The sequence below is a fragment of the Halichoerus grypus genome, chromosome 6 (assembly GCF_964656455.1).
Source record: "Halichoerus grypus chromosome 6, mHalGry1.hap1.1, whole genome shotgun sequence".
Classification (NCBI taxonomy): domain Eukaryota; kingdom Metazoa; phylum Chordata; class Mammalia; order Carnivora; family Phocidae; genus Halichoerus; species Halichoerus grypus.
The window spans coordinates 8,752,169-8,778,118 of NC_135717.1; the positions used below are offsets into that span (position 1 = coordinate 8,752,169).

At 43.3% G+C, this 25,950-nt stretch overlaps 1 protein-coding gene across 1 annotated transcript; it reads left to right on the forward strand.

The window, feature by feature from the left end:
- The first annotated feature begins 234 nt into the window (after positions 1-234).
- Positions 235-24,373, forward strand: YWHAG (tyrosine 3-monooxygenase/tryptophan 5-monooxygenase activation protein gamma). Its single transcript, XM_036072418.2, has 2 exons — positions 235-541; positions 20,937-24,373. The coding sequence occupies exons 1-2, from the start codon at positions 455-457 to the stop codon at positions 21,591-21,593; spliced, it is 744 nt and encodes a 247-aa protein (XP_035928311.1). The 5' UTR covers positions 235-454; the 3' UTR covers positions 21,594-24,373.
- Positions 24,374-25,950: the final 1,577 nt, after the last annotated feature.

Here is a 25,950-nt window from a genome sequence, read left to right on the forward strand (position 1 = left end):
GGGGGGTAGTTTGGAGCATGCTCTGGAGAAACTGGGGTGCAGGAATCGGGGCGAAGTGAAAAACGGGGAGCACTGGCGGAGGGCAACGGGGAAAAGGGGGACGCCCAGAAAGCGGCCGCGAGCTGAGTTAGGGAGGGGAAGGCCGAGAAGCGGAAGGGCCGGGACGGGACCAGGGCGGGGTGCGCGGGCGGGTGGGCGGGGCCGGTTGCGTCACGCGGCGTGGGCGGGGCCGGAGGGGGTTGTCCGCCCGCGGCACGCACAGCAGCCGCAGCCGCCTCGCGCCTGGTCCCGCGGTCACAGCTCGAGCTACAGCCTCCGCGCCGCCGCCGTCGCCTCAGCTGCTCGCTTCGTGGGTCGGTCCCTCCGGCACACGGGCTCCAGCCGCGCCGTAGCCGCCCTCCGAGCCCTTCAGGCCGCCCCGGTCTCCTCACCCGGCCCGACCTAGCCCGCGAAGATGGTGGACCGCGAGCAACTGGTGCAGAAAGCCCGGCTGGCCGAGCAGGCGGAGCGCTACGACGACATGGCCGCGGCCATGAAGAACGTGAGTTTCTCCTCCCCTCCCCTCCCCCCGCCTCGCCCCAGCCCCTTCGCAGACGCGGGTCTTCGCGTGGACAGCCCGGGGACTGTCGTCAGTCGCGACTGCAGCGTTGGCTGCCCCTCCCCACCCACTCGGGGAGCTGGGGAGGGCCCCGACAGCGATAGGGACCCGGGCTGTGACGCGGCCTCTCCTCGAGCGTCCCTCAGGGTTGGCGGCGCTGCCTCCTCGGCCCTCCCCGGGCTCGGGCCGGGGCGGGATCTTGCAGGGCTGGTCTCGGGAGCGGGGTCTCTGGCCCCGTGTCTCCGGGTCCGCTGGGTACCTGAGCGGGGGCCGTGAACATCCTTTGTGCCCCACTTCCCCTCCTCCCAGCCTGGGCGTGGGGGCGGGGGACCGCATGGATGCGGTTCCTCTTTCTCTCCCTGGTGTCTGGGCGGCGCCTTTCCCATTCACTCATCAGGTCTCCTGGTTTTCTAATACTCACCCCCCCCCCGCCCCCCAAACCTCCCCCACTGCCTCTCCTGATGGATCCTTTAGAACCTACCCAGGAAAAATGTAGGCTTTCCTGAAACCCTGGGCTCAGTGGTGCAAAACCGAAACCTCCTTGCTGCTCTCACGTTTTTCTTAACAAAAGGCTCCTCTTTCTTTATACCCCAAAGCAGGTCCTCTGGCTTTTAGGCAAGGGGAACGTATGTCTCGTTAGCTTTTTCATTGATCGTTCACAACATGTCCTCTTCATTTTTTCCTAATGTTTTTTGTATTGAAAAGGGTAGGTATTGTCTTTGAAATAAAGGTTATGCATTTAGCTGACTGGTTCAATTTGTGACACATGCTGTTTCTTTTTTAAATATAGGCACACATCTGTTGAAATTCCTATAAGTTGAAAAAATATTCTCTCTGATCTGATACTGCAAACAAAGCAGTGGTGGGAGGCAGTATCAAGTCATTCTAGAAGATTCTGCATTTGTCATATTGCGGGGAGCCTAGACTGGGTGGAGGCTGGGAGGAGTTATTTTAAAGGAGAAAAAGTCTTTTTTTTTTAAATAATTTGTTTTAGGTATATCTGAGGCTTTTTTTTTTTTTTTTTTAAGAAAAGCTAGCGCATCCTCATACTGATGAAAAGAGAATGCTGATCGCCAGTTGTCGCATTTTGTCTGGGATGCAGATTCCTGCCTGTATTGCACCATTTTGTCAGTAACACTACATTTATCTAATGGGCTATCAAGGAGTTTGATATTAGAGGAGGGGGCAAGTATTGAGCATTATTAAATGAAACATGGAGAATTATCTAATGAATGATTTAGGTTTCCCACTATCTTAATATTTAACTTCCTGCCTTATGTAACAAAGGTTTTGAAAATGCATTTCCAGTGTGAAGTGAATTCAGGAGTGTATCTTCTTGCATGTTAAATCTTTTTAATGAAGCAATATAGGTGTCACAGATTAATTCTTGAATAGCTTTGCTATTTCATAAAAGATAACAATGCTGATGTTTTTTATTTAAGCCAGCTACCTTAACGAAAACGATTTTTATCTCATTAAGGAAGAGCCCTGGCTCTGAAATTGGGAGTATTGCTGTATTAATGTATTGCCACAGATGCTGTCTTAAAAAACATTTTAAAGCTCAAATGATAACTTGTGCATTTAATAGATAATAGTATTGGAAATATGTTTAATTCATGCTATTTAGACTCTTCTAATTTTTCCATATTTCTAGTTTCACAGGAAAGTGAGTGACCTCGCACCTATATCCATAGCAACCCAGTGATGTCACACACAATGACACAGAGGCTGCAATGCACCTAAGGGCTGGTAGGGAGTATGCAAATGGCATTTGTCCAAGGTAATGCAGAAATTAGCAGATAAGCAGGTGGAATTGAGCACTTTACCTTATTCACCAGATAGGAGTTGGTCCAAAAAATAAGGATTTCATTTACCTTTAGGCATGCAAATCAGTGACCTCTAGATATGCCTCTTCATTTTCCAATTTCCAGTTTACTCACAAGAGTATAAGATACATTTGTATTTTAAAACAGTTGTTTCGTTAAAATTGAACAATAATGGAATAAAAATAGCAGTTTTAAACAAGAATATGTCTTCTGATCATAGTGCTGGGATGGGCTGTATGCTTGGGTTTATTGCAAGTTATTAAGTTGGCAGGTTTTAATAAAAGCCTTAAAAATTATGACTTTCTGGGTCATTTTCAGTAATGTTAGAGAGTGAGAATTCATTACAAAACACATTGAGATTTGGAAAAGTTCTCTTTTGCCATATTTATACTTCTGCTTCTTGTCAGAGTATGGAGGAAAGAACAGTTTGTAAAATAAAGCAGACCTTTTTTCAAACCTGTTTACTGTGACTGAGGAAGTATGCTTACCTCTGACCCTCATTTTCCTCATCTGTAAAATAGGTCAATATCTACTTGAAAAACTTTGAGGATTAAATAAGGAATGTAGTAGGTGCTCAAAAATAGTAACTATTTATAAAACTTTGTTTCTTCCTGTGTTTATAAAAGTCATCTCATCATGGAGAATTTGGAAAGTACAGAAAGATACAAAGAAAATACTCAGTCCTGTCACTCAAGTGAGTGCCCTTCTAAGGCTGAAATCATCCTGATGATAGGGGGATTAAATTTATTTGCATTAAGTGAAATTATCCTAGTAATACTTTGGGACCTGTGCAGAGTGGTAGTTGTGTGTGGGTGACCAGGATGGGAATAGCATGCAGTGTTTTGAAGAAGGAAGGGGGAAGTTTGTTTTTTTAAGTTAATTTTTTTTAACTTTTTTTTTTTTTAAGATTTTATTTATTTGACAGACACACAGCAAGAGAGGGAACACAAGCAGGGGGAGTGGGAGAGGAGAAGCAGGTTACCCTCTGAGCAGGGAGCCCGATGTGGGGCTCAATCCCAGGACCCTGGGACCATGACCTGAGCCGAAGGGAGCCGCCCAATGACTGAGCCACCCAGGCGCCCCTGAAGTTAATTTTTTTTTAGTAATCTCTACGCCCAGTGCAGGGTTTGAACTAACAACCCGGAGATCAAGAGTCACATGCTCTTCCAGCTGAGCCAGTCACGCACCGCAGAAGTTTAGTTTTTTAAGAGAAACCTGTAGTCTTCCATTTAAGGAGGAGTGAACACCTAGATGTTTCTTATTAGACAATTCTGTCTTGTCCTTGGGATGCTAATAGCCTCTCCAGAAGTTAATATGCTAAGTAGGCTACTGGTACTTGCCTCAGGAGGGAGAAAAGGTTCTGGGCTACTCACCTTGTTGAGGTGACTGGGTTGGGGGGCACTGGCTGCAAAAGGCTATCTTAATTATAAAAAAAGTCTTCTTAGAATCAATATTAAGTTTAAAATTCTTACTATCTTAAATATTCTCTTTTTCCTGCTAGTTCTTCCAGGAGGCTAGATCAATAGCCATTATCACTAATGGAGTAATGACACCTCTGCGGACTTCAGAGGTGGAGTTCTGCCAGCCATTATTCTAAGTCATGTGGTTTCAATTGTTCTCTTCTTTGGGGTGGAAAAAATACAGATGACAGTTGGCTTTTTATGTAGTATTCTTTGCAATAACTGAAATGACATATTAAGTGCTTTTTGTAATTATTTAAAAAACCTTCCCCTATGTATTTTTTGAATTACATCAACATAAAAGGTGTTGCTAAATGTATATCCTTGTTACAGAGCTTTGGGTTACTAACAGACCATGGGGAGAATTTTATCGCCTAGTACCTTTGGGAAACATTTATTTATTAAGCCAAACTCTAAATTATTAAAAAGTAGAGAAAATGATTTTGTTTTTATTGAGGTAAAAGTCACAGAATAATTAACCGTTTTCATATGTACAATTCAGTAACATTCAGCACGTTCACAATGTTGTGCAACTGTCATCTCTAGTTGAAAAAATGAGAAAATGGTATTTCTAAAAAGGGATGATGGTTTGGCTGTAGCTGGCTAGATTTCAAAACATTACTGATTCAGGAATGTGTCAATAATAAAATAACCACAGCAGCTCACAGCCAATGGTAATCGGCACCCTTTTGTCTTTGTTTTCTGACATCTGAACCTTTTCAGCATAAATTGAAAAAAGAGACTTAATCTTAGCTAGGCTTATATTTAAGAAGTTACAGAGCTTTAAAACCATATGATGTTCCCCCAAATTAATAAGAACAATTTATCTGAAATCAGAACAAACTATTAACTATTTGGAGATTATGGAAATGTTGCTGGGTTCTTACTATGACTCATTTTCCACCCCAATGCTGCCTTCGCTATAAATGCTTTCCCTGCTGTGGGGCAGCGGTCCCCTAATGAACACTGTACAGTGCATTGAGAGGGTGAGCTTTTCAAACACAGGATGCTAAACTGACGGGAATCCCCTATGTATGATGTTACATTCATCGATAGGGGGCTTCTGAGGTTGCCAAGAGTCTCACTCCCATTATCACCAGCCTTCACCCTTTTATCTGGCGGGGCATCTGATTATTTCTGTATTGCTATCAGATTCCATGGGATGTGGAAGAAAAGCACAGACCATTTTACAGGTTTAATATTCAAGGGGGGAAAAATCACACACAAATCACTGTTTTTTGTCTTTTTGCTTAAGTAAACTCTGTGCCCAATGTGGGGCTTGAACTCATGACCCCAGGATCAAGAGTCGTATGCCCTATCAACTGAGCCAGCCAGATGCCCCTCTTTTTGTCTTTCTAAGTTATGTTTCTTAATGCTTGAGCAGATATTTAAGACTATAATCATGGGAGGCTCTGCTTGTTTTTGTAGGTTGAAAGGGCTACCAGTATCAGCTGCCTTAGAGTCTTTCCTTTCATAATCATTTTCCTGTTTTCTGCCCCAAATTCTATTTTAGGTATCCAATATGATTTTGGTTCACTACCACCACATCATCTTACTTTAAATTGGCACTCATAGAGGTCCTTGAATTTTGATTTTACTTGTTTATTAATTTGGGTAAAAAAACAGTTCCATGAAAAGTGATCAGTAGAAGTTTCCAAAAGAGCTTTAATTTTAAGATAAATGGTTAAAGAATTGGTTTGGTCCCATGATTTTGCAGCAACAATAAAAATTAAATCTTAAGGACTTTGCATCGGTCTTTTTTTTTTTTTCTTCCTTTCTAAAGAACAAGTGAAGTCTAAGCCAAATTGTCATCAGCTTTTCACCTGTAAGGGTGTGTCCCACAGAGGGAGATTTTTCTTTACCTAAGTTGAATACTGTTCATGTGCTGCATAGTGTTAGTTGGGTTGTGAGTAGGTAAATGGGAATGAGTGTGTTCTCACATACGTAGATTTTTTTCCATGGGATTTAGAAAGTAAATTTCCAAGTAAACTCATCGGTCTCATCTTAATCTTTGGAGCAAGATCTTATTTTTGGAGAGATCGAAAGCCAAACTGAGTAGGACTCAGGTGTAGGGTCAGCCTTCTCCTCTTAATTCTGTTACTAGAACGGGTGTCAGAGCTGGGAATAGGACAGTGACAGCAATGGGCAGCTGCACAAGTAATGACAGGAGCTCAAGAGGAATCCCTTAGCCCCCTCCCCCACAGCCGAGTGTGCAGAGTGGCTGCAGAGAAAAGGCTAAGAGGTAACAAGAGGAAGGCTTTTAAAGATGCAGGTTTGTTTTGAGGAGATAGGTCATTTCAATTTCTTGAGCTTTCTGAAAGGAATTATTAATACGACACTTGAGCCTACCATATTTAAATAACCTGGATCTAATAGCGGTCTCTGGTGCCAGTACTTCAAGGATGTGGAAATAAGCTTAAACTTTTTTTTTTTTTAACTGAATTGTTTCAATTCAGTACCATTCAGATCAATACAGTGCTCTTTTTGTAGCAGTCTAATATGAAAAGGTGGACGAGTAGGCCTCTGCCCTGGTGGCCCCGGCGTGGATCTAGTAGCCGTGCAGATGGTCCCGTCCTCTTGCCAGCGCAGTCTTACAGGAGGGCCTGCCTGACATGGGTAGGCTGGTGGATAGATGCTATTTTCAAATGATATTCCACTCTTCACATATGACCTATGTCTAGTCTTTTTAAACTACATCTGTGCAATAGAAGTAGACTTCAGGCACTAGATTTTTTCTATTAAGTTGAAAATGACCCAATCCAGACGGGCAAGGAGAGAGTAAGAAAGGAGGCTAAGAACAGCAGGAAGGAACATCGCGAGGCACGGAAAAGCTCATGGGAACAACTGGGTAGTAGAGAAGGAATATTCTTTAAAGTGTTTTTTAAGATTTTATTTTTAAGTTACCTCTACACCCAGTGTGGGGCTCTAACTTAAAATGATCAAGAGTCTGCCAGGCACCCCTAATTTTTTGTTTGTTTTGTTTTGAGAAGGAATATTCAGGAATATTTTGAATTTTGGGATGCTGTTATTTTTTTTTTAAGACCTTATTTGAGGAAAGAGCATGAGAGAGAGAGAAAGCTGAGCAGGAGGGAGGGGTAGAGGGAGAGCAGACTCCCTGCTGAACAGGAGCCCCATATGGGACTCTGTCCCAGGACCCTGGGATCATGACCTGAGCCGAAGGCAGACGCTTAACCAGACGGAGCCACCCGGGCTCCAGGATGCTGTTATTTTCTAAGGGAGTCCGGTTTTTGGAAGGCTGTCATCAATGGGACTGATTACTGATGACAAAAATGTCTGGCCTGTAGGATGTTAGGAAATTTGGGAAAAAATTAACAGGTATCACCGTAATAATTCCCCATGCAGGGATATTTCCACCATGTTTTTTTCTGTAGGGTTTATTAGGCTTGCTTTTGTACCTTGCCTTCTCCCTTGACATTATTTCAAGGATCTTTTATTTAACATTTATACTCTTTCCAAATTTGTGTAATAGTGCCGTGAATACCTTTGTGGCTAAAGCTTCCAACATAGTTTATATATTAGAACAGAGACCCAAAAGTGGAATTGCTGAAAGACTAAGCATAATTTTTAAGGTTCTTAAAATCATTAATAGGTACTGAGTTTCCTTAAAAGTAGTGAAAAATGTAATTGAATAGGCATTACATACACATGCTTCAAAATTCAAGGATACCCTATTGCACTTTTACTACACAAAGAAAAAGAGTCATGGGGAGCTTGACTGCTAGCAGCAAATCTCCCTTTTTGTTGCTTTCTTGTGGTTGGAATGATTACCTTTAAAAAGAAAACACTGGGGCGCCTGGCTGGCTCAATCGGAAGAGCATGCGACTCTTGATATCTGGGTGGTGAGTTTAAGCCTCACTTTGGGTGTAGAGATTACTTAAATAAACTTAAAAAAAAAAACAAAACACTAATATGGAAATTTTCAAACACTTGTAGAGATGAATAGTAGAATATGTCTTCATACAACCAGCTTCACCATTTGTCAGCATAGCAGTCAGTCTTTTATCTATGTACTTTCTTACTGGTTGGCCCCCTTGGGATTTACCATCTTGGAAGATGGCTTCTTACCAAAAATTACCCCTCATTTGCCGTAAATGCTCAAGTTACCAGCAAGATCTCCCTACATTCAAATTTGGCAACCTCTAATGTAGTTTCTTGCTTAAATCATTTAATCCAGGTGACAGATGATTTTCATTTTTTCCTTGATTTTAAGAGGTGCTTCTCTTTGAAATGCAAGTGCTGCCTCTACCATCAGCCTTTTCTCATGGCGGGGGGCGGGGATGAAAGCCTGGGTGTGTCATGAGGGGGCAGAGGATGGATGGTGTTAAGAGTTTGAACATTACAGAACTGTGATTCCTCTCTTACTGCCTTAGTTTTTGTTTTATTTTTGGAAAGGTAGATTCTTCTGTTAGTTCTGGCTTTTATCCCTAATCTGAAAGAAGAGCTAAAACCCAATTGGATTGTTGAGGACGATGTGAGGAAACAACTTTGCTTTTGTTTGGCTTTGTTGCTTGTCAAACATTTTTTAAAAAATCATTTTCGCCTTAAGGTCAGTATACTGCTGGGTGTTCAGATGGATGAATATGCTGGTGGGTAGGTAGTAAGCATATATCCTGGCTGTCTGGCCCCAGACAACCTGGCTTTGAATCCGTGCTCACAGGTATGGAGCTGACCAATTTAATGAGTTAGCAGTAATTTAGGTGGATATGTTGCCATTTTACTTATTTTTTTGCCATTTGAAGGTCCTGCAGGAAAACTTGAGATTTTTGGAAGGGGATCCATTTATTGAGGAAAGGAAAATAATATGGTAAATTTCAAACAGCTATAATTTCAGTAATAGAATAACAGGACATCGAAGTCACACTGGACTTCAGGGGCTATTTGGTACAGAAGCAATGCTGGAGTAGGGTGTTGGGCTAGAAGGGAGGGGGAGAGCATGGAGGGAGGAGGAATAGCCTGTGTAGTTTCAGAGTGTCTAGGAGCAAAATGTGCTGCGGTAGTGTGTGCATTTGAGGTACTCTTAGCAAGAGTCCACAGAAGTGAGTAGGGGCCAGTTCACAAAAGGCCTCATGAAGTCTGAGTTCTTCCTTAAACTATGGGGAGTCCTGGAAGGACTGTAGGCAGAAGAGGACCATAATTCGATTTTTGATCTGAAAAGATTTGGAAATTGAAAAGTACAGTGAGGCAGAGGGAGAGAGACTGATTAGATTGTTATGGCGGTTGAGTCTGAAGGGATGAGAACCTGGACAAGGACAGTGAGGGCAGGTCTGAGGGGGAGTTTGATGCCTGGAAACAGAGAAGAAAGAGGAGGGAGGAAGAATAATGGACGAGGTGAATTCCATTGTAGTCGAGCTGAGTTTGGGGAGCCATGTAAGTGGAGGCAGCTACATGTTAACACGTGCAAAGTACTTAGAACAGCACTGTGCACAGGGCAAGCACTGTTAATATTATTCGTTCATCGAATAAACGGATATTTTTGTAGGACCACTTAATGACTGGGCTCTTGTCGGAGAGCTGGGGAATACATGGCCCACCTCATGGCGTTCATGGAATGGACATTCTGGTGGGGGTCACTGTCTATCCATGATGGTTAAAACCAGGCATAGTAAGGTCACCTAGGGAAAGCGGAGAGTTGGGAGTCAGAATAAGGAAGCTGAGCCTATTAGTTGGTAGTGAGGAAGGCTGGAAACCAGGAGAGAATGCTAACGAAGGGAAGAGCGGGTCAGGAAAGGGGGAGTGGTTAGCAGTGTTGGATTCATTTAGGAATAGAGATTTAAGTTGAAGATGTAAGGAACGTTGGTTGGGGACTAGAAATAGGAAGGACAGTTGATGGCTTTTTTGAGTTGGGTGCAGGGGTGGTGGGGTGAGGGGTGAATGAAAGGTGAGGAAGTGCTGAGAAGTGTAGACTTATTTTCAGGAACTTGATTTTTCAGGAAATAAGAAATGAGATAAATGAGATAAAAGGCATCACTTACTCATTTTCGTCCTGAACTTGGGTGATGTGTTAATGGGAAAAAACAGGTGAGGAGGAGGGAAGATCTAGGGGAGAGAAATGACTGCTGGGCTTATAGTGAGGGGGAGGAAACACTGGGTTGGCACACAGGGAGGAGGCAATGATAGCGCCAGTTGTCTGCTAAGAAAAGGCTCGGCTTCCCTCGTGGTCACTCTGTTCTGTGAAGAGGCCAGAGGAAGTAAGGATCGCGAGGCAGTAGGGCTCTGCTGAAGTTAGAAAAACCTTAATGTGCAGGGACTTGTCTTAGGTTGATGTCTCTCTCCCTGTCTCCTCTCACCTCAGTAGGAAAGTTTATATTCATACAAAAATAATTGAATTGATGGACCTTAGAAGAAAGGAATAAAGCCTAAAAGGAAAGAGAGAAAGGATGGAGTGAAGCAGGCTCCCCGCTGAGCAGAGAGCCTGGCACAGGGCTTGTTCCCAGGACCCTGGGACCATGACCTGAGCTGAAGGCAGATGCTTAACTGACTGAGCCACCCAAGCGCCCTGAGAAGCTGTTTAATTTTTAACTAATTTTGATTTTAATGGCTTGATACATCATGTCACCTAAACATTCAAAAGTGACTGGTGCCATGGTGATTCATGATTCAGAATAGGGTTATGTGACTACTAGCCATGGGAGTGCTAGAATTAGTATATCTGAATTTTTTCAAGACATTCGATCAGGTGTTTTCCTGATATGTGGGGTTAAACAGCAAGCTGCAAAGTTTTGACAAATGTCCTAATTGTTAGAACGTCGGCAGGGGGGTGGGGCGCCTGGGTGGCTCAGTCATTAAGCATCTGCCTTCGGTTCAGGTCATGATCCCATGGTCCTGGGATCGAGCCCCACGTCAGGCTCCCTGCACTGCAGGAAGCTTGCTTCTCCCTCTCCCACTTCCCCTGCTTGTGTTCCCTCTCTGGCTGTCTCTCTGTCAAATAAATAAAATCTTTAAAAAACAATTGTTAGAAAGTGGGATCAGACTGGAGCCATGGGTGGAACCTAGGCTACTGAAGTGGCCTTATTTTTGCTTAAAGTCTTGTCCTTTGGCCCCCAAATTCAGCTTTTCATGATTACATTTGATGTGGATGGCACCCAACCGTGGCACTTTGGGGGGAAAGTGACATAGGGCATTAATTGAGATCTCAGTATGAATTGAGACTGATTGATTTTCAGAAGTTAATTTAAGCAGAATTTAACATTGCAAGATAATAGTATTTTTTTTTTTAAAGATTTTATTTATTCATTTGAGATACAGAGAGAGTTAGAGAGCATGAGCAGGGGGAAAGGCAGAGGGAGAGGGAGAAGCAGGCTTCCTGCTGAGCCAGGAGCCCAATGTGGGGCTTGATCGCAGGACCCTGGGATCATGACCCCAGCTGAAGACAGATGCTTAACTATCTCAGCCATCAGCCACCCAGGTGCCCCTGCAAGATAATGGTATTAAAATGAGCATGTAAGTTAAGTTAGTTTTTGTTTATATCAGATTACCCAAAAGAAAGATTTCTTATTTCTCACAGTTCTGTTGGTTGGCCAAGTAGTTTTGGTTTAGACCGGCCTCGGTGTGGCTAGTTGAAACTACAGTGGCCATGGACGTTTCCCAGCAGCAAGCCCTTCCTGATAAGCACTTTTCAGGCCTCTGCAAAGGAAGTCACATGACCAAGTGCAGATGATGGGGGTGGGGAGCTAGATTCCATTTCTTCGTGGGAGGAGCTACAAAACATATTGCAAAAGAAGGAGATCTATACAGGGTTGGGAGGAATTGGTAGTGCTACTTACTTTTTTTTTTTTTTAAGATTTTATTTATTTATTTGACAGCAAAAGAAGGAACACAAGCAGGGGGCAGTGGGAGAGGGAGAAGCAGGCTTCCCGCTGAGCAGGGAGCCCGATGTAGGGCTTGATCCCAGGACCCTGGGATCATGATCTGAGCCGAAGGCAGACACCTAACGACTGAGCCACCCAGCCCCCCATTAGTGCTACTTATGCAGACAGTCTGGGCTTGATACATCATGTCACCTACTAAACATTCAGAAGTGACTGGTGCCATGGTGATTCATTGGTGAGTGCAATGTGGTACCTGCCCCTAAGGACTTCAGTCGTTGTGGGAAAAGGAACGGTATACATTTAGCAGTACAAGGCATTAGAAGTAAGCAGTATACAAGATGCAAGGTAGAAGTTACTCATACACAGAGTGAGCAGTGATGAGAGCTGCCTGAGAATTTTTCAGAAGACTTCAGGAAGGAGGTGTATGTGGTATTGGAATTAGGACTTGAAGGATATACGGCGAATTTTTCTTTATGGGTTCTGGAAGTGTGTCTAAGTGGAAAAGCCTGAGAGCACGGAAGTGTGCAGTATGAGGAAGAGTGTGAGTATCATGACCGAGCATTGATAACTTGGCACAGGGTTTTTCTACCTTGGTACCATTGATATTTGGTACCATTGATATCTTCACTCTTAGAGAGGGGTTGAGCTGTGCATTGTAGGGTGTTCAGGAGCATCCCTGGCCTTTGCTCAATAGGTAATCTCTGTAGAGCTGATTTTAAGAAACTGCTGCAGTGTACCATAGTTCATATAGCACTTGTATACACACGAGCTTGTTTAATTTTCTGCTGGGAGCGTACCCCTGTCTCCAACAAAACAGATCTATGATAAAAGCAGCAATTATAAGTACTAGCTCATTTGTTTGCTTGCATTCAGCAGGTAGCCTGGCTGAACTTTGAAGTCTTGTATTCTCGGTAGCAGGCTGCAGGGTAGTGACAGAGCAGCTTACTTGCGGGAAGAGAGTCAGGAGGATGAGGGGAGTTGTATACAGATCATGGAAACAGTAAGTAGCAAGACCAAGAGTTGAGGAGGGCTGCCTTCACCTGTTTTGAGGAATTGATTGTGGCCCTGAGAGATAAAATTCTTAAGGCTAGCCCATGGCAGTTGTAGGGAGATAAACTTGGTTTTACCATGAAGTTAGTTTCTTTTTTTTTAAGATTGATTGATTTGAGAGCGAGAGAGAGACAGAGCACAAGCAGGGGAAGATGCAGAGGGAGAGGGAGAAGCAGACTCCCTGCTGAGCTGGGAGCCCGATGCGGGACTCCATCCCAGGATCCTGGGATCATGACCCGAGCCAGAGGCAGACGCTTAACCATCTGAGCCACCCAGGCGCCCATGAAGTTAGTTTCTGAAGGTGGATTTAGGCTGAGTTCTCACAGAAGGTGTGTAAGTAGAGGGTGGAAGACCTTCACTCAGGATCTGTAGGAGGGGAAGGAGCTGTGGTTTGGTATTAGTGTGGATTGTCTGTACTTCGGGAAATTAACGTACATAATCTCAGTATGTTTCTCTCTTTGTCATTCCCCCCCCCGCCCCAATAGTGGCAGGAGTGAATGCTTTACAATGAAAAATACTTGTGGTAGGGAACGTAAATGTCTTAGCCCTTTTCAGATTTGCTTAAGTATACCTGAGTGATGAACCTACACAGTACTCTTGTTCTCATATTGGGGGAGGGGATGAGAAATAGTAACATACATCAGACTACATGGGAGTTTATTGGAAATCACAAGAGGAGAATTAATTATTAGAGGTTTGTGCTCTGTGACAAGTGACTTTGTATAGGCCCACGTATTACGAAGTGTGAAGTATTTGGAATTCGGAACTCCTCGAACACACAGGAGTTAATGTTTAATTGCTGGTGTGTGTGAAAGTGCTGTGTAGACTATGATATAGTGCAGCAGTTTTCTCTTTACAGCCTTATTGAGATATAATCCACATACTATACGGTTCACCCATTAAAAGTGTACAGTTCAGTAGTTTTTAGCGTTTCAGGGTTGTGTTAGCTGGCGCCAGGATCAGAATCCTAGAATAAATATCATCATTCCCCAAAAAGAAACCCTGTACTCATTGGGAGTCACTGCCTACTCCCCTGCCCTCAGAACTCCCCAGCCCTAAGCAGCCACCAGTCTGTTTTGTGTTTCTGTAGAATTTGGGACATTTCCTGTCACTGGAGTCCTATAGTATGTGGTCTCTTCTGACAGGCATCTTTCATTTGGCATAGCGTCTTCACTGCCATCCATGTTGTAGCCTGTGTCCCCATTCCATTCCTTTTTATGCTTGAGTAATACTCCATTGTTTAGATAATACTGCATTTAATTTAGTCTGCTTACCAGTTGACATTTAGATTGTTTTCGCTTTTGGCTGTTTTGAGTAATGCTGCTAAGAACCTTTGTGTACAAGTTTTTGTGTGGACATTGTGTTTTCATTTCTCTTGTATGTACTCACCTACCGGTGGAATTGCTGAGTCATGTGGTAATTCGACATTTTCAGGAACATGGTGCTGCCATTTTTTTTTTTTTTTTAAGGTTTTTATTTATTTGAGAGAAAGAACAAGTGGGAAGGAGAGGCAGAGGGAGAGGGAGAAGCAGGCTTTCCACCAAGTACATTACTGCCTTTAGGCTTTTTTTTTTTTTTTTAAACTTGGTTCTCAAAATTGGTTTTAAACTTTAATTGTAGATACAGTTATCAGGGTGAATTACGGAGTGGGTTTGTTTGAATTGGTACTGTAACAGGTCAAAATTCAGTCTTCTCAATCTCGACTGCTTCCCAGCCACTCTGTTTTCACACCTTTCTAGAAATACACTGAGAAGATAGATACTTTCTGAGTGGCTATCTAAGAATTCCACAGTATGGATGTGGCATAATCTTAATTAGTTTCTTTTTTTTAAAATAATTTAAAAAAATAAAAATTTTTTTTAAACATTTTATTTATTTGACAGAGAGAGAACACAAGCCAGGGGGAGAGGGAGAAGCAGGCTCCCAGCTGAACAAGGAGCCCAACGTGGGGCTCGTTCCCAGGACCCTGGGATCATGACCTGAGTCAAAGGCAGACACTTAACCACCCAGGCGCCCCTAACAAGTTTCTTGCTGAAGACCACGTAGGTGGTTCCAGGCTTTAGCTGTTAGCAATAATGCAGTGAATCAGTTTCTGGGAAGGGAATTGCAGAGGGGCGCCTGGCTGGCTCAGTCCCAGCAGCGTATGACTCTTGATCTTAGGGCTGGGAGTTGAAGCCCCACGTTGGGTTTAGAGCTTACTTTAAAAAACGGGGGTAGGGGTGGGCATTGCAGAGTCAAAAGGTTGTTGAATATTTGTAATTTTGTTAGTCCTTTCCAGATTGTCCTCCATAAAGGTTGTACCAGTTTATAGTTTCCCACCGTGGATGAGAGTGCTGCTGACACCATCACCTTCACAGCAAGTCACAAGACTTCGGTATTGCCAGTCTGATTGGTGGTTTATTCCTCTGCCTGTACAGTATATAGATAATGTGTCCATTATGTGGATACTGATGCCCATCCTGCACCTTGTCATCTTATTTTTTCTGTTTTTGGTATAGGGTGTTCATATATAGCAATCACTGTGTTTATCTTTTTCATGTCCTCTTGGCACTTCCAGGTGACTAGTACTCCAAACCTAGGGGCACAAAAAAATGTAAGATGGGGCCAAATGTTATACCTAGTGTCTGCTAGTCCCCCCCTTTTTTCATCTTTTCTTTACAAGACTATTTTTTAGAGCAATTTTAGGTTCATAGTGAAATTGAGTGGAAAGCACAAAGCTCCCGTGTACCATCCCTGCTCACAGCGCCCCCCCCCACTATCAACATCTCAGTGGTTTGTTATAATCAGTGTTATAATCAGTGTCCTGGGGGCGCCTGAGTGGCTCAAGCCCCGCATCGGGCTCCCTGCTCTGTGGGGAAGCCTGCTTCTCCATCTCCCACTCCCCCTGCTTGTGTTCCCTCTCTCGCTGTGTCTCTCTCTGTCAAATAAATAAATAAAATCTTTAAAAAAAAAATAATAATCAGCGTCCTGAGACCTACAGTGACACATTGTTATCAGCCAAAGCCCATGGTTTACATTAGGGTTCACTTGGGGTGTACATTCTATGGATTTTGGCAAGTGTGTAATGACAAGCATCCACCATTAGAGTATCATACGGAATAGTTTCACCACCCTAAAAATCCTTTCAAAATCACCTATTCATCCCTTCTGTCTTGTTTTTTGGATGTGAACCCAGTTCTTTCTTTGTGGAAACTTTCAGCGTTCTTAAATCAGTGTGTCTTACGTTCACTACTGTAACTCCTATTTTCTTTTTTTAAGATTTTATTTAGGGCAGAGAGAGCACAAGTGGGGAGGGAGGTGCAGAAGGAGAGGGAGAAGCAGGCTCCCCTTTGAGCAGGAAGCCCAAAGCTGAGCTGGATCCCAGGACCCCAGGACCATGACCTGAGCCAAAGGCAGAGGCTTAACCCACTGAGCTACCCAGGCGCCCCTTATTTTGTAACTTCTACACAAGCTTTTGCAAGATAGAAATAGATTTTAAATAAAATAAGCCTGATGCAAGTTTTTTTCTTATTTAAGAAGATATTAAATATATGAAGTTGCATTCATTACAATTTAAGGTTCTTGATAAGTTGAGGAAATTGTAAAAGACTGGGTGCTCTAAGTGTTGGGGTCAGAAAGTCATCTAAATAGCTTTCCAAGATTCTCAAGGGTTGCTAATCTTCCGTTGAAAAGTCTCTGCATCAACTCTTAGGGGAAAACAGTTGACGCTAATTAATATCTGATTCCTTAGCATCTGGGATTTGGGGAGTTCCAGTTCTTAAACTGTCCTTTAACTATCCGAGAATAACAGACTTTGGGGGTCTTTTTACTCATCTGTTTATCTTTAGCTCACTAAAAGAAATTTGAACTTGGGCTAGTATCCTAGTCATTGAGAAGAGAGAAACCTTAATTTTGTTTTTAGGCAGAACGTGTGACATGCCAGAGGATGCGGACTTCCTACATTTTACAACAGCCAGGACAGTGTATTTTGGGGACCGTATTTACAAGTGTTGCATTCTTAGAAACAATTCAGTGACTGTTTGGAAAAATAATTACCTCCCTTCCCAGATGATACGTATCTCTCATCTTCCCACATTGAATTCTCTCATTCTATCTTGGTTAAACCTTCTCTTGGACACTATGAGCATATATTTTTTTTCCTTTTAAAAGTTATCTTTTGGGGGCGCCTGGGTGGCTCAGTCGTTAGGCGTCTGCCTTCGGCTTGGGTCATGATCCCAGGGTCCTTCGATCAAGCCCTGCATCGGGCTCCCTGCTGAGCGGGAAGCCTGTTTCTCCCTCTCCCACTACCCCCCCCCCCCCGCTTGTGTTCCTTCTCTCGCTGTGTCTCTGTCAAATAAATAAAATCTTAAAACAAAAAAGTTATCTTTTGACTTCATATATATTTTAAAGATTTTATTTATTCATTCAAGAGAGAGCATAAGCAGGGGGAGAGGGGGAAGCAGATTCCCCACTGAGCTGGGAGCCTGATGTGTGGGGGGGGTTCCATCCCAGGACCTGGGGAGATCATGACCTGAGCCTCCCAGATGCCGCATCTTTTGACTTTCAAAACTAGTACCTTTGGGATCTCTATTTTAATGTAAAAATCACAGATTCATTCTCACACAAGTCCTTTCGATCTTAAGGGTTTTTTGAAATTCTGATACAAGGTTTTTAGAGAAACTTTGAGCAGACTTTTTTAAGAGTTAAAGGTTTTTCCTTCTAACTTAGTTTTTCAGTGGCAGAGAACATCTGGGTATGTTTCAAATGTGGTTCAGTTTATTGTATCTAAAGGTGATATTGACACTTCATAATCTCAATGTTTCTGTTTGAGGCAACTATGCAGACTTTACATAAGCACACAATGCTGCCTCTGGGCTCTGCAGCTATACTTCATTTGCAGCAGGAGGAGACCCAGCAGTATAGGGTACTGGTGAGGTCATTTGAGCTTTAAATAGTTGCTGGCTCTGGAAATAAGGACAGCATGATTTAGGGGAAAGGCCAGAACTCGATCTCAATGGCCTTAGGCACTCTGGCTTCTCTCTGCATTGGAGACAGTGATCAGGTTGCAGTAGAGGCAGCCAGCCTTTGTTGTTCAGTGAATATAGGCTGCAGTCCTATGGTATGCGTGCCTGAGGCTTACAAAGGCCTCAGCGTGTTTGAAAGCCAGTCTGGGGAGTTTTTTCAGGCTATATGAAACTAAAGTTTATGGAAAGGAAGTGATGTAAGGTAGCTAAGGAAATTTCAATTTAGAAGAGAGAACAGGATGAAATGGAGATGCGATACTTGATACAGGGATATAAGCTAGCAGATGGTTATGTAAGAAATTTAGAGGCTTCTTATGCTGAGAATTAAAATGGAATATTATTCAAGGTATTCTCAAAAGTAATTGCTCACACCTCTGTCACTTTACTGGGTCAAGAGCACTTAATCGTTTATCTGATACACTCTTACAATAACTTTATGAAAGAGGCAGAAATCTGAGTTTAACAGAAAAGAAAATCAAGGCCCAGAGAGATGAAAATTTTGCCTCAAGGTCACTTAGTAAATGGTGGGACTGGGAAAACCCATCTTCTGGGTTAGGTGAATACACATCAGAAATCAGCAGGAGTGACAGTGTGGTCTGTGGGTTGAGCAGAGGGTCTCCAAAGCCTAGAATATGTAAAGAATTGGATGTGGGGAGAAAAAAAAGAATTGGATGTATGATATGAGCTGCCTTATGCCAGAGAAGTGGCGTTTCCACAGGGGATTGGGGGTCGGGGGTCATAGAACAGAAAGCACCTCTGTCCTGGTTTCCTTCTGCTCTGAAGTCCAGTAGTACAGAAACCCTGTCTTCCCAACTCTGCCGTCAGTTTCACAAGAAGGCCATGTCTGGTAGAGGTCTTATTCTTTAGTATAATGGGAGAATCAAAAATGCATAGTAAAAGGGTAACACAAGAAAAGCTGCTAATCAGTATAGGAAATATTTTGAGTATAGGGCACCTGGGTGGCTCAGTCGGTTAAGCATCTGCCTTGACTCAGGTCGTGATCCCAGGGTGCTGGGATCAAGCCCCACATCAGGCTCTGTGCTCAGCGTGGCGTCTCCTTCTCCCTCTGCCCCTCCCCCCACTGGTGCACGCTTGCATTCTCTCTCAAATAAAATCTTTAAAAAAAATTTGAGTATATGTCATTTGCTAGATATTGTGGGAATTAGTGAGCAAAGCATGATTAATTCTTTCAAAGAATGAATTGCTTGCAGTAAACTAATAAGTATGATTTGGTTTGTGTTCTGATTTAATTATCTCCTGAGAGATACTATTTAATTTACACAACCAGTTGCACTAAGCATAACCCTTCCCACCTCCCGGGTTATGAAAGTGCCATACATACTAAATGTGAATGATTCACACACAGAAAAAAGTCTCTTGGTATCCCAACACCCCCCCCCCCCCAAATAGTTTTGGTCTTTCACTTTGGATTATGTCTCCCCGCCCTCCCTTCACATCTATAAGTAATAACAGATGTTATATAGATGCTATGGTTGATCCACACAGGGATCAGTGAGGATTAAAGAGAGTGGCCAGTTTTAACGGGGTGGAAGGAGAGATGGGGAAGATTTCATAGAGGATGTGCGTATTAACTGTTAACTTGGTTCTTGACACTTGTATAAGTATTCCGGGCAGGGGGAGAAGAACAAAGGGCACAAGTATGAAGTTTTTGTTATACTTAACATGTTATGACTGGAGCCAAAGGTAGGAGAGGACAAGGTGAGAGAAGTATCTAGTCCTTCTGAAATAGTTGATGACCTGGGATTCTTGATGTTGTGGCTTAGCCACTGACTTAGTATACACCAGTTTAGATACAATAGCCAGACAGACAAAAATGTGCTGTCTGATTAGGAATAAAAAATAAGCTCTAGCCTCCTTGTAAAAGTTTCTTTTTTATGTGGTGGACAGTAGTATATGGCTCTGATACGACAGGCATGCAGTAACAAATTAAGTGAATGTAGTGTTATTGACTCGATTTAATTTTTTTGTTATAAGCAGTTTTTTGGTAGTCATAAAAATATAGATCATTGGTGTGACGTTGCTTTAGTTTCCTCAGGGTGGTTAATCGTTGGGATGATGAAGATTGAAACTTAGAAATGCCCATATTGAAAGAAGCATTAATTGCTGTGGCCACTTGAGCTTATTAGTACCTTGCTCATCTCTGCATTCTTTTGTATCACTGATAGTGTTCGGCGTGCAACAAATGTGTTCTCACAGTTGCTAACATATCTCAGTGTCATCAGTCCCGTGCCCCCCGTTTTGACTTCCCTTCCTGAGGTTTGTAATTCATATAGTCTTTTTTTTTCTTCTGTTCCATATTTTAATTTTTTTTAATTTTTTTATTGTTATGTTAATCCCCATACATTACATCATTAGTTTTAGATATAGCGTTCCATGATTGTAATTCATATAGTCTTTTTTTTTTTTTTAAGATTTTATTTATTTATTTGAGAGAGAGAATGAGATAGAGAGAGTGAGCATGAGAGCGGGGAGGGGCAGAGAGAGAAGCAGACTCCCTGCTGAGCAGGGAGCCCGATGTGGGACTCGATCCCGGGACTCCAGGATCATGACCTGAGCCGAAGGCAGTCGCTTAACCAACTGAGCCACCCAGGCGCCCTGTAATTCATAGTCTTAACCCAAGAGCAGAAAAGCCACCTCCTGTCTCAAAAGGCAACTTGAATTTGACTTCTGAATATTCTCACTGAAAAGGGATGGAACTGAGTAGACAGGACAAGGTTCGAAGGAAAGTGTCAGTTTGCCAAAAAAACCGTTGAGGTATCTAACAGCCATCTGTGCTTAAAATCCCCAGGATTGGTATATATGTAACGTTACAGGAGAGAACTATTGACCTTTTGCAATTTAGATCCAAATTTGGTTTGTCATCTAAGAGCTCACCTTGATAGATCTTCAGTGAAACAGCTATGTGAAAAGCATGTGTCCTTTTCTAGGGAAGAAGCAGGGGTTCAGGCACCACTGATCCAGCTGCAGTGTTTTCCTTCTTTGTCATTCGTTCCAATTGTCCCCCTTCCGCGCACCTACACAGTCTCACCACTCTGTCCATTGCTTTAGTCACCTGGTGGATCTGTTAGTGTTGTAGTGGCATAAAGATGTGGTCGACCCAAGCAACATCATCTGGACCATAACTATTCTTCATTCTCTCCTCCTCATAGGTGACAGAACTGAATGAGCCACTGTCCAATGAAGAGAGAAACCTCCTGTCTGTGGCCTACAAGAATGTCGTTGGGGCGCGCCGTTCTTCCTGGAGGGTCATTAGTAGCATTGAGCAGAAGACATCTGCAGATGGCAATGAGAAGAAGATTGAGATGGTCCGTGCTTACCGTGAAAAAATTGAGAAGGAGCTGGAAGCGGTATGTCAGGATGTGCTGAGCCTGCTGGATAACTACCTGATCAAGAATTGCAGTGAGACCCAGTACGAGAGCAAAGTGTTTTACCTGAAGATGAAAGGGGACTATTATCGCTACCTGGCTGAAGTCGCCACTGGAGAGAAGAGGGCGACCGTCGTGGAGTCCTCTGAGAAGGCCTATAGCGAAGCCCACGAGATCAGCAAGGAGCACATGCAGCCTACTCACCCCATTAGATTAGGCCTGGCTCTTAACTACTCCGTTTTCTACTACGAGATCCAGAATGCCCCAGAGCAAGCCTGCCACTTGGCCAAGACCGCCTTCGATGACGCCATTGCCGAGCTCGACACTCTGAACGAGGACTCCTACAAGGACTCCACTCTCATCATGCAGCTCCTCCGCGACAACCTAACGCTCTGGACAAGCGATCAGCAAGACGACGACGGCGGCGAAGGCAACAATTAAGGCCCCCAGGTGGACTGGCAGCGCCCGCTGATGCTACTACTGCAGTCTTTATTTTTTCCCATGAGCTGGGGGTCGGGTGGGGGAGGGAAAGGGAGGGACGACCTTCCTAGGGAGAAGCCCACGACCTGTCCTGTCTTTGATTGCCTCTTTTGACATTTTTGCCAAAATACCACTAGTGGAAAGTCAGGCTAGCTGTGCTGGTATTGGAATAGCAGCCTCACACTGGCGTATGGACTGTTCTGTAGATGAATGCAGGTGGAGCTGTCTGTCTTTAATCTAACTTATTGCTAGAGAATAGGGTTTTAAGACGAAAAGAAAACTGAAACGGGATGGCCCTCATTCAGTAAGTTCTGTGGTTCCAGTAAGGATTTGTATATACATACGCTCTTGTCCTACGTTTTGGGTACTTTCTATCTCATCTGTTCTAGCTGTGCGTTTTTTTTCAGGGTGTACTCGACCAGCCATGGACTAGTTTAAATCCCAAACTGACAGACTTGGCACATAAGGTGTGTTTATCCTTATGGTTTAGGCCTTGCCAGTTTCCTGGAGTCTCGGATTAGCTGACAGTATTAACACTAAATTGCAGTTTACAGTATTTCTACATTACAGCCATATGTAACATCAAGCCATTGATTGTGTATTTTTCTTTGCTAGTCATTTTGGCTTTACATCCTTAGTCAGCCTTATCCAGGTTGGTTTTGCTGTTCGCTGTCTCCTAGGCCAAAAGGCTTGCCTGAGGAGAATTCAAAGCTACTTTAGGTTTTGGTTAATAGGTGCTTGGCAGGTGGCTGTGGGATTTTTGTCCTTTCCTCTTAACTCAAATCCACCACAAAAATGATTAATCACTTTAATAGAAACGTTAAACACCACAAAAATAGAGAAAATTCAGGTCTGTATGTCATTTATTGTGTTGATATTTTCAGAAAACTCCTGATTTTTAAGCTGCCACAGCTCCTTCCTCAGGGATCACGCTGCCATCACTCTTCACTTGAGTGTTCCCCACTGGACCTTCTGCTGGTGGCTCTTGGGAGGGTGGAGACGCTGTTGAGCTAGAGAAGCTGGGCAGTCATCTTGAGGAAGTTTGTGGTGCAGTGTGTGGAAATTCAGGTGCTAGAAGCTTACTGGTAGAAAAATCCAAAGGAAGAGCTCTTCTATTCATAAGCATTCTGTCCAATTTTGGGAGCCTCGTAAGTATGTCCGTTTTTCCTCCCCAAAAACACTCCTTCCCCAAGCAGTTGTTGTCGGAAGATGAACTAAAGTCATTCTCAGATAATAAATCACTCCTATTTGACCAAGATTTTTTCTAAATTTTTTTTTTTTTTTTTTTTTAATGAAAGCATTGAAGCGGGAGAGTCCTTTCTCTCTTGTACAGTTGACACACGCTCTGGAATCGAAGAAAACTACATTGCTGTTTCCACAAATCTGTTCTCAGTTAGCCTTAGGTCCTTCATTCTCATTTTGGAAAAATCTGTCTGAAAACATGACCTGTTGAGTGTGTGTTCAGCCTTTTTTACAAGATCAGAAACGGTATGAACTCCCGAGATCTAGGTAATGACGCCAGACTTGTTTTGTCTGTTCCTTTGGTTTATTTAGTCAAGGAGAGGTATGAGTAGTAATTGAGGAAACACTTGACAGTTGCTTTTGCTGTTTACCAAAATTGAACTTAGAGTTGGGAAATGAAGATGTTTGACAGGATCCAGGTGACAGTGAAGAACAGAACGGTGATGCCCTGTAGCATGGCACAGTTTACCCAGCGTGACTTTCCTTAGAAGGTTCCCTCCATACGCTAGAGCAAAAGTCCCAGTTCACTGAACCCTAGCAGAACTAGAAGAGAGCTGTACAGCTTTTGTGCCATCACCGGGGCCTGAAGTCAATGCCATGGATGGGAAATGATTTGGGGGGAGGGGGGGTAGGTGGGGCTTTCCTTAACTTATCTTCATGTCCAGTGAGCAGTGTTGTGTCCTTCCTTGTAGCCTTTGGAAATGATTTACTGGAATTACAAAACCTATTTTTTCTTTTAAATTTCAGCTTTGGCTCTGGCTGCTTTTTAGAATAATGCAAGATGCAGTTATACCTGAGGGCTAAAAATGAAGAGGGAATGCGAGACTTGATATTTAAGCAGCTTGAATGGTTTCTTTTCTTTTCTTTATTTTTAAAGAAATGCACTTGCCTCTGATACTGTCTCTCCAGTGAAATGATCACTCCTCCATTACTCTATTGATACAATATTGTGCATGCTAGTGTTGTATTTCTATACAGTAGCTTGAAATTTATTAACTTATACTGTAGGTGTTATGTATTCCTATGACAAAAAAAAAATTAAGTCTTCAAATTTTTTAAAGTTTTTTTTAATTTAATTTTTTCCTTTTGGGGGTACAGTTTGCTCTACCAAATAGTGATCGTAACAAATTGATCTGTTTTGGATGTTGCTATAGTGACATGCAGTTATATATTTTGTTTTTTGGGTGGGGGGGAAGCAAAAGAAAACACCAGTGTTAGCTTAATCTTAATGTCTGGTGTTTGTCATGGTGAAATTATAACTATTACAGTGTAGGAGAACAATGACTATGTTCTCTGAATGAGCCTTTGTGCTTTTTGTCATGTTATGCAGTGAACTATTTTTAAGGTCTAATCAGTGATTATTTTTCCAACTCCGTGTTTCTCTAAGGAATTATTTCACACACGGACCATTCTTAGCAGTTTTCCTCAGTGATGGAATATCATGAATGTGAGTCATTATGTAGCTGTCGTACATTGAGCAAATAAACTTACAGATCTGATGTCAGTGCTACTTAGTTTTATTTAAATGACTTTAATTTCCCTTTGCTTTCCAAGGGTTGGTTGGACTGGGGGCAAGGGACAACACTGTCTTGGAAAGTGTTTATAGCTGGGAGTCAGACCTGTGTTTTCTGACCTTGAAAAATCATTGCACCTTTTGGGCCTCCATTGTTGCTCCTACAGAATGAGCATGTTCAGATAGATCTCTAAAGGCCTTTCAGGGGGTATGATTTGTGAGAAGCACAGATCTGAGTTTGAATTATGCCTCCTTTTGATCCTTGGGCAAATTCTGAAACTTCTGAGCTTTGGGGTGTAGCTCTAAATGGAAACTGGGTCACGTGCCTGGTTCGGTCTCCCAATGAGGCACCCAGTATTGTTGGAGATCTCATTAAGTCTTAGTTGAGGTGGTTCTTTGTGCTGAAAATGTTCATAAATAAATGGTCTTACGTCTAGTCCCTCTGAGGTGCTTGGCAGCCTCAGTTGGTATGGCCTGAGCTCTCAGTAGCGTTGCTGTTGCTGGTGGCAGCTGTCAGAATGCACCCCCCACATGAATCACGTCCCTGGGTGTGGGGGTGTTCTGCCTTGATCACTGTGGGGAGGGATATTTGTCTGTAGGAAGGAAGAATGCCAAGGCAAAGGCTTTCCTCCATCAGCTTGGGTGTGCTCCAGCAAAGGGGTGGGGGGGTGCGGGGTATTTGAAAGAGGGTGGCTTTTTAATTTTGGGGGTAATCGGAATTCACACTGTAGGAATAATGATTTGTGCGAACCAAGTTTTTGCCGCGTACTGGATGAATTCACCTATGTGGGCTCATTTGTCGCCCAGAACCACCCTGGGTGCCGCCACGGGCACAGCTGTGGATACAGAAGCGGCGGATGTGCCTGAGTTCCCACGATGTCAGAGCCCCAGGCCTGGGCCGTCCTGGGCCCTCCTGAGCCTTGCCTACAAATACCAGGCTGCTTCTGCTCAGCTAGGAGACTAAGAAAGTGAGTGGCAGCCACCGTTCACATGGTGACAGCTCTTTCAGTGTGGGAGTTACTGAGGGTAGAGAGACGATCGGGACAGTACACACGCGGGCAACATCAGAGCAGTCATGTAACAGGCTCACCAGAGCTCAGCAGAAAGAAGGGGTGGCTCCTGGAATCTGACAGAAGACTGGAAATTGCCCAGAGTACTTCCTCGTACACTTAAATTTCTGTTAAGATAAAATGCTCTGTTGCTGCATTTCTATCCAGTTTGGGAGAGTTCCCCTTAATGCAGTGGTTCTCAAACTTTACAGGACCCCTTCACACAACTCTGTAAGAGCTTTCGGTTATGGGGGGATGTATCAAAAACCAGAAATTAAAAATACTCATTTGTTTAAAAATCAATAGAAACCCATTACATGTTGAGATAAGTAACAGTTTCAGGGCGCCTGGGTGGCTTAGTACATTAAGCGTCCCAACTCTTGATTTCAGTTCAGGTCATGATCTCAGGGTTGTGAGCCCCACATCGTGCTCCACGTTGGGCATGGGGCCTGCTTAGGATTCTCTCTCTGCCCCTCACCCCCCAAAAAATATCAAGAAAAGTAATTGTGTATGG

Bases quoted from the DNA above. Each gene is read 5' to 3' on its own strand.
- YWHAG (XM_036072418.2), top strand. From the start codon at position 455: ATGGTGGACCGCGAGCAACTGGTGCAGAAAGCCCGGCTGGCCGAGCAG. The intron at 542-20,936 runs GTGAGTTTCTCC...TCCTCCTCATAG, and splicing joins TGGCCGCGGCCATGAAGAAC to GTGACAGAACTGAATGAGCC.